Consider the following 16924-nt stretch of genomic DNA (forward strand, 5'->3'; position numbering starts at 1 on the left):
CTTTCTGCATCACAGATTGCTTTGCAAGGCTTGCTCAATCGCACAGGAGCTACAGAACAAAGCCTCTATTTTCTCCATTGGCTGAGGCTCCTCCCTTGGAGAGGGAGGGAGGAGGGATAGCTTGCTTTGCCAGACTCTCTCAATCGCACAGCAGAGCTACTGAGCCAAGTCTCTCTTCCTTCTATTGGCTGAAGCTCCTGCCCCTCCTGTTCCCTTGGGAAAGGAAGGAAAGAGTTAGAGCTTCCTTTGCCCAGTTCCATGAATCCCATGGGAGAGATACAAAGAAAGCACCTTTAAGACCAATGTGTGCTAATGTTTTAAGCATGTTTTAAATTTAAAAAAATTACAAAACTTTAATTGTGTTTGTCTATGTCCTTTATAAAGTTTATATCTCTGCTACCTAATCTTAAAAAGGTACACAAATGGCCCAGCCCAACATGGCCTGGCCTGACAAGATCTCATTTATGTCAGATCCGTCCCTCATAACAAATGAGTTTGACATCCTTGATTTAAGGTTTAAACCCCTGCTTTCTGCTCTCTGTGAAAAGCCACGGGAAGCAGAAAGCAGGGGTTTCAAAAACAGTAGCAACAGTGACCACTGCTCCAAGCCACTTAAACCAAACAGCTGAGCCTCTACCGCTCAGCTGTTTTTTGTGAAGAGCAGAAGGAAAGAGTAAACTGCAGCTTTCTGCTCATGAATTGCCATGAACCACATCAAAATTTGTGGAAGTTCATGGAGGTTCTTTGGAAACCTCATGAACATTGCTTTGTGAACCATGAACTGGCCAAAATTCATGACAAACTTCAGTTCATCAGCCAGGTTGCATATATCCCTTACTATTAGAGTTATACAAATTTGTCTCCTTAGTGGCTGGTTCCACCTTCTGAGGCAGCCATTTTGATTTTGTGCCCACCACCTTGTGTCACTCTTCTAAAGGTGCCCTCAGGATCAAAAAGCAAAGAAAGAAAAGGTTGGGAATCTCTACCCTAGATGTTAGCAATGCCCTAGATTTGAAAACAACATTTTTGAGCAGGCATTTGAAGGTTTTTAACCCTGATCTAGAAGCTCTTCCTTGACCAAGGTTCCTGTTGCTTTCACAAACTACAACATCCAGACAGCTCTGCACATACACACTGTGTATACCAGCCTATAACCCATACTGTAGCATTCCGAAAAGCCTCTGCTAGTTAAGACAGTCCCTACACAAAAGAATGAATGGGCACAGATCAGACATTACAAATGGGAAAACCAAGGAACTTTTCAACTCCTCCAGTTCTACAATAGACTTAAAAGATTACAGTACTTCAGCAGACAATTTTCAAAGGCGTGAGAAGCAATTTATAGTCATATCATTAGACTTGGACTCAACAGTAGTGTGACAGAAACAATCACACTACTATTCAAATTTATCCATAACACAGTAATTAACCTGCACAATACGTTGGCTGCTGGAGTGTTGTCTGATCTACAAGCATGTCAAGGAGCCCAAAAAGAGCTTCAGGCTTGCTCTCACAACACCCCCCGCCTCCCCCCCAACCCAGCTGCTTTGCCTGCCATAGCTAACTAAAGACTTCCTATTTATTGGCAAAGCAGAATTGGCTTACCTCAATTGTATCACTTTTTTCTTTGCTCTTAAGTTCGGTGTCCTTAAATCTCTGTAATTCCATGCTGTCTCTGTGACCTTTTGTTAAAAAATAATAATAATAATACAGATTTTAGAGAAAAGCACCTAAACATTTAACTCCCAACAGCACTTTGTTGGAATTTGAAAAAAACCAGAAAACAACTACAAAGGAAATGTATTTATGGCAGATTAGATTTAAGAACTATTGCTTTTCCTACATAAACATGTGCAGTGATGTCCTGAAGCGAAACCACCCACTGAGGGTGGGTGAATTAGATGGGTGAAAGAACAAACAAACAAACAAACTTCAAGGCTCCAAATATGAATATTTGACTTATGGCATGGATACTAGAATTTTAAATAGCTAGTAGAAAAAGCACAGTTCAATATGACAGTATTTTAAATATATAATCTTCACCCCTATATACATGGAAAACAAATTTCTGAGTACCATGGAACATGGGATCTGCACTCTCTCTCTCTGACACACTGATCCACCATAAAATACATAAGCCTCAAGTTTATAGAGATATACACCGTGGGGAATTGGGATTCTGCTGGTCTGCCATGCTAAAGCTTCCCATCCCCACATATAGCTGGCCCCCTGTATTTTTTTTGCATGTCGGATGCCCGATTTGAATTGGAGCACAGAGCCGAAAGATTGTTGGCCCAGACCCAAGAACCTACTCACCGTGTGACGGTGCAGTTGCACTGGGCCCTACACAAGCATCAAATTTCAACATGCAAATAGCAAGTGGGTGAACACACCAAGAGAATTTGCTGAGCCAGCATGATCCCTCACTGTGTGCACATCTCAAAACACACTGCTGTTGCTTTCCTGAACCAAACATTCTATTAGGCCAAAGGATGAAGATTATATTAGAAAACAAGACATTGTATCCCAACACCAAATCATTTCTTCCACGACAAGGTACTGTTTATTCATCTCTCTGGTTAGTGATCCTGAATTCTTTGCATTGAAAGATTAAAAGCAGATTACGGGTAAAACTGACAAACACTGGAAGGGAGAAATATTAGCCATAACCACAATGTAGATATATGTGCATTTGTTTGTGGTGGACCATTGAACAAGCTGCTGAAAGCCTGGTCAAGGCCTGTGCACAGCAGGGGAAAGAGGGACTGTTCTCATGAGGTATTCCTAGACCCTCCTAATATCCACATGCTAAATATTACACGTGAATGGAATAGACAGTAGAGGAAATGTGTTTCCAAAATCAGTTTCTAGAGTAGGATTCCTCTGAATTACAAACACTGACCTGCAAATTTTATGATTAAGATCTCTTTGTTCTTCAATAACCAAGCCCGAAAAAAAATATCCATTGAGACAGATTGATAAAAGAAATTACACTTTAAATAAAGAAGAGACCATTCGTATAGTTTGAAGGAACTGAAGAGTTAAAAAGCACCACAGTAGTCCCCATAGGGCCACCTGCAGCCCGAATCCACCCAAGGTACCACACAATCCTTGACAAATCAAACCTTGCAATTTAGATTTGATCCACAGTTTCTGGACTCGTGTAAAGGTCCTGGAACATAAAGCTTGGTTCTTTCGTGCAGTTTCTTGAGTGCTGTAGGGGAGTCCTTCAACACTCAGTGCTCCTTTCAGATGTTCACTCATCTCATTCCTGTTCTCATTAGTAGAAGACCGCTGTAACTTATTGGTGGCACTATTCTTCATTGTGTCGGAAGAGACGTAGAGATTCCATTTGTCCATGCAGCCATCTGCGACATCGTCACTTTCATTATCGACAAAAGCATGGTTAACGTATCCCTCTACTCCAACGCAAGCTTGGGAGCTGACAGCAAGACATACAGAATGCGAAGCAGGACAACTACAGCAACCAACGGCAAGTTTAGGAAGTTCCTGCTTGAGTCGGCTATACTTACCCACAAATGCACCAAATTCGACAGTGTTATCTGTGTCGGCGGCCTTCTCATCCTTGGCTGCAGTTTCTAACTGGCTTTTGCAACTGGGTCGAGAAGGAGTGCTAACAAAAAATTTAGCTGTTGGGGACGTTTGATGCGGCATGCTTTTTGAGGAACTGCCCACCTTTTTACTTTTATTACTGCTCTTTGCTGAGTCTGTACCCTGTATTCTTTGACGAAGTTCTGGAGGAGAAAGAGCTCTTGGGATTAAGGCACTGCCAGAGGAACCTGCCTCTGGAAAGTTGAGTTCATTCCTGTTGGGGAAATCAGTCATCTTATGTCCAGAATCTCTTTCATCTTGCATAGAAATGTTGCACAGTACAGCATTATTACTTTCAAGGCCTCCTTGGGGGAAAGAGGAACCAAATACATTGCCAATACTGTGCTTCCTCCACATGGAAGATCTTAGGGGACCGTCATCAACGAGGTTCTGCGCCAGATGTTTAGAAATGCTCAGTTCACGTGTAATTTCATTATGGACCTTGCTTGCTTCTGAAGCCTTCTGTGCTGTTAATGTTTTCAAAGTGTCCACCGTGAGTGCCGAAAGATCCTGCAAGTGGCCAATCTGAGTATCTAGAGAGTGTAATGAGCGCTTGATATAGTTGACTCGGTCACCAACTTCCTTGATCTGAATGCACATTTGCTCCACCCTGGAGGGGAAAAAGATGCACCGTTTTAAAAAGACAAGGTAGAGGAAGTTAGGCTTGCTTTAGCCATGTGCTAGTAATGCCACAATTGCATGCCATGGGCAGCCTGCTGCTAACTAGTTGGATACAAGAAATAATTAAACGGTTCTGTGATCTTAAAAGCACCTAATTATGGAGGGGAGTGCCTACAACAGAATTTCCCCCCTTTTCTTTTGCCTTCTTCCAATCAGACTTGACATTGGATAGGAATGAATCAGTGATTCAGTCTCAGTGCAGGACCTGGAAGAATTACTCGTCCTGGGAAACAATTTGCTGCATGAATCACTGCTTTGGAGTGCCTTCCTCCCAACCCCTGAATTACTCAGAATGGAGATTCAGGCAGTGATACAAGGAGGCATTCCTCTATGGCTATGTGATCCCCGCTCTCCATAAGCCTTAAGCATTTCCCCCAGTTATGATTCTATAATAAGAAATATGGCAAACATGGCTGTACATTCTCTCCCCCCCCTCAAACCCCCCCCCCCCCATCATTACCTCGCTTTTCAACAGCAGGATCCAAAATATCTTACAATCATACGTTTCCTCTGGTTTTAGCGTGACAACACACACCTTATTGCCCCTTGATATAGACAGCAACACGTCCTGATTCAGATTCTCTGGGATAGATCAACAAGTCCCAATCCCATGCAGAGGCAAGGGCAGAGACGTTCATACAGAGCTTCCCTGCTCAGATAAGTGCTTCTCTATCTAATCCTGCAGAGTTTTAAATACGTGGGGCTATACTTCCACAAAACTAGATGAGGAAATCCAAATAGTTCCTGGATTAGGTGAGTGCAGATTTAAAAGCCATCTTGTGACTGCCCAAATAAATGCAATCCTGTTGCTGCAGACAAGTGGCCTGGAAGCTGGGGCAGGCAGCAAAAATAAATGGTCATGCAGGCACGCAACTGGTCTGCCTGAATGCTGCCCATAAGAAGTTTCACAATTTTGCTGCCTGCTTTAGTTCCTGAACACGTAAGGAATTTCAAGTGCCTAGCGGGCTGCTAAGCGCTGCTTTGGTTCAACAGCCTGAGAGACTGAAGCTGTCAAAGGGAATTTTGTGTGATACCTTAAAGGGCAACAGGTTTAGAAGACGTAAGATTCTGTAGGCCAGATCACACTTTGCCAACTGAAGAAAACATGCCAAACTCACACACACACAAAAGGAAACAGTGAGGCCAAAAGGCCATGAAATGCAAGAAGTCTGTCAAATGCCTCTCACATTTCTACGCAAAGTATACAATGCATTACAAAGTAAAAACAGAATGATGACAAATTGACAATGTAAGTCTTAAATAGGAAGGTGGCATGGATTTTTGAATATGAATCAAAAGATGCCCAGGGTTTTTTTGTGGGTGTGCCTTCAAGAAACAGAGAGGGTTGTCTTACATTTTATACGGAACCAGAGCCAACCCTGCTTAGCTTCTGAGACCTGATGGGATCAGGCTAGCCTGGGCCATCCAGGTCAGGGCAAAATTATTCTTCTAGAATTAGAAAATTTGAACAGACTCTGGCACTCAAAAGCATAACCTCCAAACAGGCTACAGAAATACTACTACTCTACCAGAACAATCCTACACAGTGTTATTCTAATCTAAGGTAAAAGGTAAAGGTGCAAGCACCAAGTCGTTACATCATGACATTTTTATGGCAGACTTTTTATGGGGTGGTTTGCCACTGTCTTCCCCAGTCATCTACACTTTCTCCCCAGCAAGCTGGGTACTCATTTTACCGACCTCGGAAGGATGGAAGGCTGAGTCAACTTTGAGCTGGCTACCTGAACCTAGCTTCCACCAGGATCAAACTCAGGTTGTGAGCAGAGCTTGGACAGCAGTACTGCAGCTTTACCACTCTGCGCCATGGGGTTCCTTACTCTAGTCTAAGCCCAATGATAAATGACCATACATATTTAGATCTGTCTGAGAAGTGCAACAGTTATTCAGTTAGAAGCTTCAATCACTCTTGAATATCTGAAAAGGAATGGATGCACTTCTTAAAAGGTGGCTACGGCTTTCAAACCAAACAAAATACATTTTAAAATGCTTATTCATTAAAGTTTTCTACCGTTCAGAAGTTACTCTAATTCTTTCTTCACTCCCCGTATGGAACTTGTCATCTTTTTCATTGAAATACATTTCAACACATAATTCTTCAAAATCATGTAGTTTCTTCTGATCCTCTTCTGTTAAAAACAGTTCTGGAGAACAGGAACAAAGTGAAAAGAACAGTCTTAAGAAAAGGCCAATGGGTACAGAAAAGCATGGGATAAAGGAGTAGACACTATCATACACACAGCCTATCCAAATAGAAGTAATCCAAATGTAAAAGTGGCAACACTACCATTTATATATAAACTTGTGTATTTTATTCATCTATATAACTCCCTTCCCCCTAAAAAATTCCAGGGCATAGGCAATATGATGCTTAGGGCTGCCAACCTCCAACTGGGTCCTGTAGAACTCCTGGAATTACAAGTGACCTCCAGTCTAGAGAAATCAGGTCCCCTGGAAAAAAATGGCTGCTCTGGGAGGTGGACTCTATGGCATTATACACCACTGAGGGCCCTCCCTCCCCAACTCTGCCCCCTCCCCAGGCTCCATCCCCCAAATATTTTGCAATTTCCCATCTTAGGGCTGGTAACGCCATCCTGGGGACAGAAAATCCAAAATGGCACTCACGTGATAGTAAAAACAGAACTCAAGTACTGATCATATGCTGATCTTTAGCAGTACCCCAATCTCTACAAACCAAGTTCACCATCAAATCACACCTAACAGTACAAATAGCTCCCATTATAATTAAGAAACTGGGCTGACAATACCAATTTCAACAATACAGTTTCAACTGCAGAGTCCTTTAAAGAACCGATACATCCCCACTACATATTTCCACATCCACATGTAGCACTCAATAAGAAAAAAAATCCACCATCTTGGATCCTAGTGAGTGAACCTGAAACTGTATTACATGTTTTAAACTGTATGAACTGTTTGAAATGTTTTAGATTTTATTGTACCTTTATTTTAACATTATGCTGTTTTAACTGTTGCTAGCCACCCTGAGCCCTCTAGGGGAGGGCGCGATATAAATGTAATAAAATAAAATAAAAAACCCTGTGCCTCCAAGCTCACTCTGTCCAATTAATTAAAATTGCCTGGAGATTTTGGGGATGGATCTGGGAGAGGGTGGGGTCTGAGGAGGGGAGGGGCCTCAGCATGGCAGAATGCCATAGAGCAAGGGTGGCCAACGGTAGCTCTCCAGATGTTTTTTTGCCTACAACTCCCATCAGCCCCAGCCAGCATGGCCAATGGCTGGGGCTGATGGGAGTTGTAGGCAAAAAACATCTGGAGAACTACCATTGGCCACCCCCTGCCATAGAGTCCATCCTTCAAAGCTGCCATTTTCTCCAGGGGAACTGATCTCTGCCAGATGGAGATTAGTTGTAAAAGCAGGAGATCTCCAGGCCCTACCTGGAGGCTAATTATACAAACACCAAAAAACTGTGGAAAATTAATGAAAAATTCTAATATATATTTTTAAAAATTATGAATGTAGACAATATTATTCTGAACCACCTTTTGCAAAAATACATATCACTTCGCAACATACAAAATGTCACATATTCAAAAGTCCGTTGTGAGAAGAATAAAGTTTCAAAGTTGTTTTTTCATTCAACATGTCAATTTCCGACTTCAAACGCTTGTAAACCGTTCGCCCGCATCCACGGGTAAATTAAAGTTCCGGTGCTATAACTAATTCTGCGTGCAATCAGTTCTTATTTTTCATTGGCATTTCTTCAGTTCTTTTTCCAAAGTTGCCAAACTAGAAGCTTCACTGTTTGTGAACAGCTTTTTAAAAGTGGGTAGCCAACAGTAAAGCTCACCTATGTTACTGTTTCCATATACACCTTTATCAAAGAGACGTACCCCACTCATCACAACATCACGAAACACTTCACACAGCACTAGCCCTGGAGAAAGATATGGAGGCTGGCAACCCTAGTATACAAACTGAGATTTGGATATGAGTAGTTCCTAGGTTTTTAAAATTAAGTTGTGCATGTCTGTTAAGAAGAGTGGAGATAAGCAGTTTCCTTACACATACACACAGTATTTGACATTATATAAAAGAAGAACAACATTGTACATTCTCTGCCATGTTCTTACTTGGTCCATCTGAAGCTTTATCGGTCTTTCTTCGCTTGCATACGCAACAGAACAGGGAAGCCATATGACTAAGGATGATAAGAGGAGGGGGCAGGACAGGTTTCTCATGATAAGCCATAATAAAATGATAACGCTGGTATTTCCATACAATGTTGGAAATTGCTTTCACTTGCAAGTATACATTGCTAAAGAAAGAACAAAAAACAAAAAAGTAAATGTTTTAGTACAATACCCCAGACACATTCAGATCTATATATTAGCGATGATGATATTACAACATCAACCCATGAGTAAGAAAACTATTGCAAGCTAGAACAAATCAGCAAGCTAGCCACCTTTTGAAATGTTTATATAGTAAACAAACTGATGTATATACGTACTTGAAAAAGGCGATGAGGAGATTGACCATAATTATGTACTGGACAAAGAGATAGACTGATTGAAGAAACGGAGTGAGCCATGATCCCATCACGCAGAGCTCTTTAACATTTTGGTCAGAATTGTTTGCACACACTCAACCAATAACAAACAGAAATGATTAGAAAATTCTGCAGTCAAATCTAGCAGTTCTAAAACAAAGCTCTTTGTAAACAAAATCAACAATAAACTGCTACCAGTCACTATTTAACAAGAAGCACTCACTGCATACTTTTAAAAATTTGGAACAACAGCTAGAGAGGCAGGCAGGTAAATGTGGGTGCATCAAAGCCATTCATCTTCAAACTCAACCAATAAGAAATTAGTGTGTACTGCATATGTCAGGTTTTGAACAAATATGTCTAAACAATTTCTTTTAAAGGGAAAAAGACAGATTTTTCAAAACACATTTACATAAAGTATTGCTTACAAAAAATCTAAATGCAACATAAAATACCGAAAACTACACTCATGACTGGTTAGAACTGAATCCAAAACCCTAAACCAGGGATGGCCAAACTGTGGCTCTTGGCTCTCAAAGCCCCCACCACTCCATCAGCTGGCTTGGAGAAGGCCTTTCTCTCTTTAAGTAATTTCTCCAAGTCAAGCCATCCAGCAGCTTGGAAAATATATTCAAAAATAAAGTTGCTTTTTTTCCACCTCTCCCTCCCCTTCAATTTGCCTGCCTGCCTGCCTGCCTTCCTATCTTGTGGCTCTCAAACATTTGTTCATATATTGTAGCTCTCAAACATCTGATGTTTCTTCTGTGCGTCTCTTACATTAAGCAAGATTGGCCACCCCTGCTCTAAACCAAACTTCAAGTTCATCAGCTCCTACACTGAGGGGTCAACCTGAGCTATAGAATGAATGCTGCAATTAAGGTGCAGTAGTTGAAGTGCTGGAATAGAATCCAGGAGATTTAGGTTTCAGTTATGACTCTTCCATGAAAGTGTGCTTAGGCCAGCCTTACCCTCTCAGCCTAATCTAATTTAGGGTTCCTGTAAGGATAAAATGGAGGAAAGGAGAATGAAGCAAAGCCTTTTGGATCTCTGTAAAGGAAAAAGGTGTGGTATAAATGGGAGTAAACAAATAACTTAATATTATCCTTTGAGAAGAAGCAGTTCTTGTCTACCAAGAGGGACTCACACACAAACACTTGATGAGTGTAAAGGAAGGGCCTGGAGAAATTTGTAGAAGCTTCCTATCTTTCAGGAGGCTGTTTCTAGAAGGATATATGCCTGATAATTCACACCGGACCACAACCAAATGTTCCATCACAGAAAGTGGTGCTTCCTAAGGATATTGCTTGCAGAAATCCCACAAGCATTAGGAGAGACAAGACCAGGGTTGTCCAAACTTGCATAAAGTAAGAGCCACACAGAATAAATGTCAGATGTTTGAGAACTACATGAACAAATATTACATATGCATCTTTATTAAAACTCTTAATTTCTTTGTACTGTGACTATACTAGGAGACACTTAAAAAACAACAACAAAAGCTGGAAATAACAGTCCCCATAAGACCAGCACAGGGAAAGGTCCGGAAGAAAGGAACACACATGTACCACATAAACACTGACCACCATTTGCACCATTATGCATCTCTCTTTGCCTGACACCAAGTTTAGTAAATTCTACTCCTACAGGAACTATGAAACTAAGGGGGAATGCTGCGTGCCACCCTCTTTAATTTCATCCCTCCTTCCAGTGGCTCCCCCAGCTCTTGTGCTGTCTTTCCCCGTTCTAGGCCTCAGTCAACCTCTGTGGTGGAGAAGAGCTTGCAAGCCTGCCTATTTCCCCCTCCTTCCCCTCTTCAACACAGTGAAATAGTCACCTACCTATGGGTCAGCACTCAGGGGCTAACTGAATTCCCAATGCTAAGCACACTTGCTTGAGAGTAATCCTGCAAGTTCCTCCTTGACCAGCAGGAGCCACATAATATATGTGAAAAAACCACATGTGACTCCTGAGCCACAGTTTGGCCACCCCTGTACAAGACTTGCATTAAATGCAATAGTATTCAGAAGGAGAGGACTCAATTTATAGATACCATGCATGAAATAATTATAACTTAGAAGCAAAAAAGAACTACTGCAGCTCAGGAACATGTACAGTCAAGCAAGGGGAAAACTGTACCCATTCACCTAAACTTGTGGGAGGGGGGCTCTGCAGTGATGCACAGGGAGTAAACACTTGTATGGTCACCCCACTTACAACTTCTCGTCCCCTATGAATTATGCCTGAGGTGGGGTGGGGGAATGGAAAAAGACCTCTGGCTGAGTTATGGCTTAAAGCCCTTCTGTTCTCTCACTAATCTACTGCTTCTGACTTTTCTTGTTCTGTTTCTGTATGCATTTCTCAGCTCAAAGGAGCTCTTCCCTGACAAAGGTAGGGAGACCACTAGGAAAAAAGTCACACCCAGGCCTGGCACTAGGGGGGCCCATGCCCCTAGGTTGAGTCTCCAATTTCCGCCCCCCAAGTGTTTGTATTCTTGTGCGCACCCAGATGACATCACCATAATGTCACTGCCCCGCCCCCCAGACTCTTCTGAAGCCTTGGGAAGTTTTGGAAGCGTCGGGGGCGAGGCAGGCACTCTACAAGCCAGTCGGCTTGGACTCTTCCGAAGCCTCTCGAAGCTTCTGAAGAGTTGGGGGCGAAGCGGCGCGCTACAAGCCAGTCGGCTCGGACTCTTCTGAAGCCTCTGGAAGCTTCGGAAGAGTCGGGAGTGAGGTGGGCATGCTACAAGCCAGTCGGCTCGGACTCTTCCAAAGCCTCTGGAAGCTTTGGAAGAGTCGGGAGTGAGGCGGGCATGCTACAAGCCAGTCGGCTCGGACTCTTCCAAAGCCTCTGGAAGCTTCGGAAGAGTCGGAGGGGCATGCGGGGGGAGGCGGCGGTGAGCACAGCAGGCGGGCAGCAGTGGCAAGCACAGGGAGCGGCAGCGGGCAGAGGAGGCAGTGGATGCGGGGAGAGGGGACACCTCATGGCGCCTCTAAGCCAAGTGCGCTGGAGGTGGCCGCCTACTTGGCCTACTCCCCCGCACCAGCCCTGGCCACACCTTCTCAAGGAAGCATTCCTCAGACCTGCTTACACAGTCCAAGGGACAGGACTTCCTCTGGCCTAAATGCCCTCCAATTTACATGGGGAGAGTCCATATTCTGGCTTCTGCTTCCCCATCCAAATAGGACTAATTAGGTCCCACAAGGTTAACTGCAAGGAAGAAACTGTTATCTGCATTAGAAGCGTGTTCTGTTTCCCACACTGCTTTCATCTTCCCAGTAAAAACCACTCTCAGTCCATTGTCTCTTAAATGCTTCTCATTGTCTATACAGAGCACAGTGAGAGGACTCAATATATAGCCTGTGAAAGGCTGACATCCCTTTCCATCTGTACATCTCAGCAACATTTCAAACAAGACAGACCCCCAATTCCAGGAAATCTCTTCTTACCATCTATTTCATAAGCATAAACTTCACCAAAGATCATCCAGTAGGGTTGAAACACAATATCTTTTGCCAGAACCCAGGATGGTTCTTCATTAGGGTAAAGTATTGCCTTCCTGGGGACTCCAAAACTGAGCAGGACAACAGCCATGATCACTACAATGTAAAACATGTTGGCCACCTATTAAAATACAGAGGCAAAGTCAAAGAAACTGAAATAACCTCTTAAAAGTCACGAGAGCACTTCTTCTAAATTACTACTCATTGTAATTGGCTTGTTCAAGCAATTGACTGATTTTTCTGACATGAAATCCTTCTTGGACGTCAGAACACAAAAAATGTTTACTATGTAGTAACAACTGTAATTCAACAGCAAAGTATCTCTACCGATGCTAGGACTTTCCCACTGTGGAACACGTAATACTCCCAAGACTTCGAACTGAGGATCTGTTTCATATGCAAGTCAAGGAATAATTTTGTTACAGTACATAATTTTATTTTTAACTTCCTAATTCGAGTCACCACTCTAATGTCTGAAGCTAATTCATGCACACAGTCAAAATCACCACTGGGCCAGTTCACTTGGAAATGAAGAAAAAAATCAGAGTTAAATATATGTGCTCTGTCTATTTGTGTCAATGGAACCTGAGTGTGTGGAGGAGGGAACCCCCTGTGATTCCTGCTATTTTTACATGCATATAGCACATATATGTACACAGCAACAATAGTCTTATGCAAGCCATTTATCTGGACAGTCACCGGTATGGTGGTGATACTCGGCTCAGTTCCCAATCCCAGGCAACCTTTAATTGTTGCCTGGAGGCAGCTTTGGGATGGATGTGGGCGAATAAACTGAAGCTTCAACCCAATAAAACAGAAGTGCTACCAGAGGTTGGAAGGTCTGATCTGGGGTTTAAGATGTCACCTACTCTGGATGGGGCTGCCTTCCCATTAAAGGAACAATTCTGGACCTGCTGCTGGATAAGCTGATGGCAGCTGTGGCCAGGAGCAGTGTTCCCTCTAAGCTGAGTTAGTGTGAGCTAGCTCACAGATTTTTATCCTCCAGCTCACACATTTTTGTCTTAGCTCAGGAAGGATGACCCCAGAGCACACTAATATATGCAGTAGCTCACAACTTTAATGCCAGTAGCTCACGAAGTAGAATTTTGGCTCACAAGACTCTTCAGCTTAGAGGGAACATTGGCCAGGAGTGCCTTTTTCTAAGTTTGACTGGTTAACCAGCTTCAGAAAAGATACCTCCACTGTGGTGCACACCAGCATAACCTCTAGATTATTGCAATGTCTTCTGTGTGGGGCAGCCACTGAAACGTGTTTCAGAAACTTTAATTGATACAGAATGCTGCAGTTGGCTTGTTGACTGGAGCAGTTGATAGGAATCACATCCAGTCTTGGCCCATCTATACTGGCTCTCAATCAATGTTCCCTCTAAGCTGCAGAGTCTTGTGAGCAAAAATGCAACTTTGTGAGTTATGGTATTAAAGTTGTGAGCTACTGGCATTAAAACTGCGAGCTACTGCATAAATTAGTGAGCTCTAGGGTCATCTTTCCTGAGACAAAAATGTGTGAGCTGGAAGCTAAAAATCTGTGAGCTAGCTCACGCTAACTCAGCTTAGAGGGAACACTGCTCCCAATATGTTTCTGGGCTCAATTCAAGCTCTATATGGCTTGGGACCAATACTCCCTCTAAGCTGTGGACTCCTGTGAGCACAAAATTCTACTCTGTGAGCTACTGGATTAAAGTTGTGAGCTAATGCATAAAATTAGTTTGCATTGGGGTCATTTTTCCTGAGCTAAGACAAAAAGGTGTGAGCTGGAGGCTAAAAAATTATGAGCTAGTTCACACTAACTCAGCTTAGAGGGAACACTGCTTGGGATCAGCATACCATATGAACCTACTCAATCACTATGGTCATTTTCCAAAGCTTTGCTTTGTGTATCCCACTCTCTTGGATTAGGTGCATGGCAACCCAAGTGACAGTCTTCTTAGTTGTGGCACTAGACTATGGAACTCTCTCCCCATGGACATTCATCTGCCCCCTTCTTTTTCAGTCTTCAACTCACGGGTGAGCACTTCTTTGCTTCATTTGGCATTCTCTCAACTACTCCTCCGTTAAATTAGTTTTATGTGCTTTTAAATAAGCATTTCCTTTTTTGCTTTTAATGATTTTTATGATGCATTTTTATGTTTTGTTTTAACTGTCAGCTGCCTTGGTGACCCTGACTAGGCAAAAAGGTGGGACACAAATTTTATAAATAAAATTAATTTGGAATGTACACACAGTGAGGAACCTTGACTGTCTTGTCCTCGCCCCAGATACCTGTGCATTGTTCAACATGTTTGCATGCTAGTCATAATCAATGCTGACCTGCACAACACAACACTGGACTGCACACACCATATGCACCCCATATGTATGCGTGAGAGCTACGCAAATGAGCATATGCAATCCCAGTCCTGTCACGTACAGTTTTCTCAATCAACCTAGCACCCACATTAGCACAACATGCATAAAGCAATCCTAAGAAAAAAATAATCCCTTCTAAACCCACTGACTTCACTGAGCCTATAAGGATGTAGACTCTGCTTAGGACTGCACTGGTAACCTGATTCATATCCACAGTGTCAAGTGCCTTGCCATTTTTAATCATGAATAAGTCTTACTGTCTGCTCATCGCTGCCTCCCTATGCTTATCTCCTTGGAACAGTTATCCAAATTCCTTACACTGGCCAACGGGGTTGCTAAGGGAGAGCAAAGTCACGTTGCCAGCCAAGAAGCACCTGCGAAAGGGACAGGGATGCTGGAGGGAGGGATGATGCTTCCCGCTTTTCTTTAAACATGTAATGGTTTGGGGTAGCCTATACAAGGGGCCAGACAGCCCATCATTGCCAGTCTTCGCAAAGACCATCATGGTTGTAATCTGCTGTCGAGAGTCAATAAACAACCATTTATAAAGTTGATCATTTGTGCTCTTTGAACTTTGGGGGTCCTGACATATAGATTCTTTGGCTGCAATGAACAATTCAACAAGATGGAATTTGCCTTTTGCTTTCATTTGTAGATCTGTTTCACATGGCTGTAAAGATATAACAACAAATACTGTGCAAGCATCTGAATCCAAGACCAAAGAAAAAGGCTTACCATTTTCCCAATCATCATGACGTAAGGGCCAGCCTGTTGGTTTACAGCTAGGAAATCCAGTAGCCTCACATACCAGAAGATTATATTCAGACAGTAAGTTACTCTTCCAGCAACAAAAATGTGATTTAATGAATAAGTATCTTCATTAAAATTCCCTTTTGCTCCAAATCTTAGTGCAAAACCAATAAAGAAAGTGATGATGGCTATTGTATCGCTGACATTGAAGTAATCGTTGAACCACACTTTTATCTTCTGACTAACCTTCCCAGCCTCCGACATGAAGATCTGTTTTAAAAACAACGAGCAATTGGGCACAGTCAATTTCAACTTATTTCAAAGGATATGTGACAATTACAAAGGCACACAAACTATGGTTAACACAAATCAAACCTGGGTTTGAACTAGGTTTTAAAGAGGTTTGTGCATATTGCCAACTTTGGCTTATTTTCAGCATTGCTTACAGCTGGGACACATGTAACAGGAAACTACCGTTAAGGCTCAGCTAAGACAGAAATCTTAAGCAGCTTTTACTCAGGATCCCACACACATCTATTTATGTTCTTAGGACTTCTCTTATGTTCTTAGAGAAAATGTTCTTAGGACTGCACTGTAAGACAAGGGAGTGTGTGTGGGGGGGTATCTGAGTAGGAGAATGGAAGGGACAGAGTACAGGTCCCCACGGAAGGCTCCTGTTTAATAAGCCACAGTTTCCAGGCAGGCAGTGTTGCATCTTCCCATGATCTCACAGCCTCTCCAAAGTTACGCAAATATAAAACCCCAATCCAGTCTATGCTATGTGTCAGAATTAGCCTCATTCTTCATTTCAGAACACCTTGCCCGTAGGAAATGGAAGCCCACCCCATCCTCCATTGGATTATGACTTGAGAGATCCAGGTTTGAATCCCTGCTCTGCCATAGAAGCTTGCTGGGTGACCTTGGAACAGTCACACAATCTCTGCTTAACCTACTTCACAGGGTTGTTGTGAGGATTACAAAAATCTGAGAAGAGAACAATGTAAACTGCCTTCAAGTCCCCACTGGGGAGAAAGGCTGGGGTATAACTGAAGAAAATAAACAATAGTCAAGTATGACTACATAGGGTTATTTCCCTTGATGCATGAATTTACTTTCAGAACACTTTTCCCTAGGGTGGAAGCAGGACTTTTTTTGTAGCAGGAACTCCTTTGCATATTAGGCTCACACACCCCTGATGTAGCCAATCCTCCTGGAGCTTACAGTAGGCCCTGTACTAAGAGCCCTGTAAGTTCTTGGAGGATTGGCTACATCAGGGGTTGTAGTCTAATATGCAAAGGAGTTCCTGCTACAAAAAAAGCCTTGGGTGGGAGGATATCTTGGACAAATGACTGTTTTCAAGAACAAGGTCTGCAAGCACAGCACGCTTCTAACATCTATTAATTCCTTTGGGAGGAATCCAGACTATGTTGTTGTGGCAAGTTACACTACACATGCAGTAAGAATG

General features: G+C 42.7%; 1 protein-coding gene across 1 annotated transcript in view; it reads right to left on the minus strand.

Annotated features, from left to right (window-relative positions):
* Positions 1-16924, minus strand: part of LOC132587966 (transient receptor potential cation channel subfamily M member 7) — a 92221-nt gene that overhangs the window by 19991 nt on the left and 55306 nt on the right. Inside the window, exons 21-27 of the mRNA XM_060260378.1 lie at positions 15445-15729; positions 12290-12464; positions 8805-8937; positions 8425-8609; positions 6323-6455; positions 3126-4222; positions 1606-1682 (exon numbers count right to left, since the gene is read on the minus strand). Of these exons, the coding sequence (XP_060116361.1) occupies positions 1606-1682; positions 3126-4222; positions 6323-6455; positions 8425-8609; positions 8805-8937; positions 12290-12464; positions 15445-15729 (2085 nt within the window). The remainder of the gene's footprint in view (positions 1-1605; positions 1683-3125; positions 4223-6322; positions 6456-8424; positions 8610-8804; positions 8938-12289; positions 12465-15444; positions 15730-16924) is intronic.

The sequence above is a fragment of the Heteronotia binoei genome, chromosome 19 (assembly GCF_032191835.1).
Source record: "Heteronotia binoei isolate CCM8104 ecotype False Entrance Well chromosome 19, APGP_CSIRO_Hbin_v1, whole genome shotgun sequence".
Classification (NCBI taxonomy): Eukaryota; Metazoa; Chordata; class Lepidosauria; order Squamata; family Gekkonidae; genus Heteronotia; species Heteronotia binoei.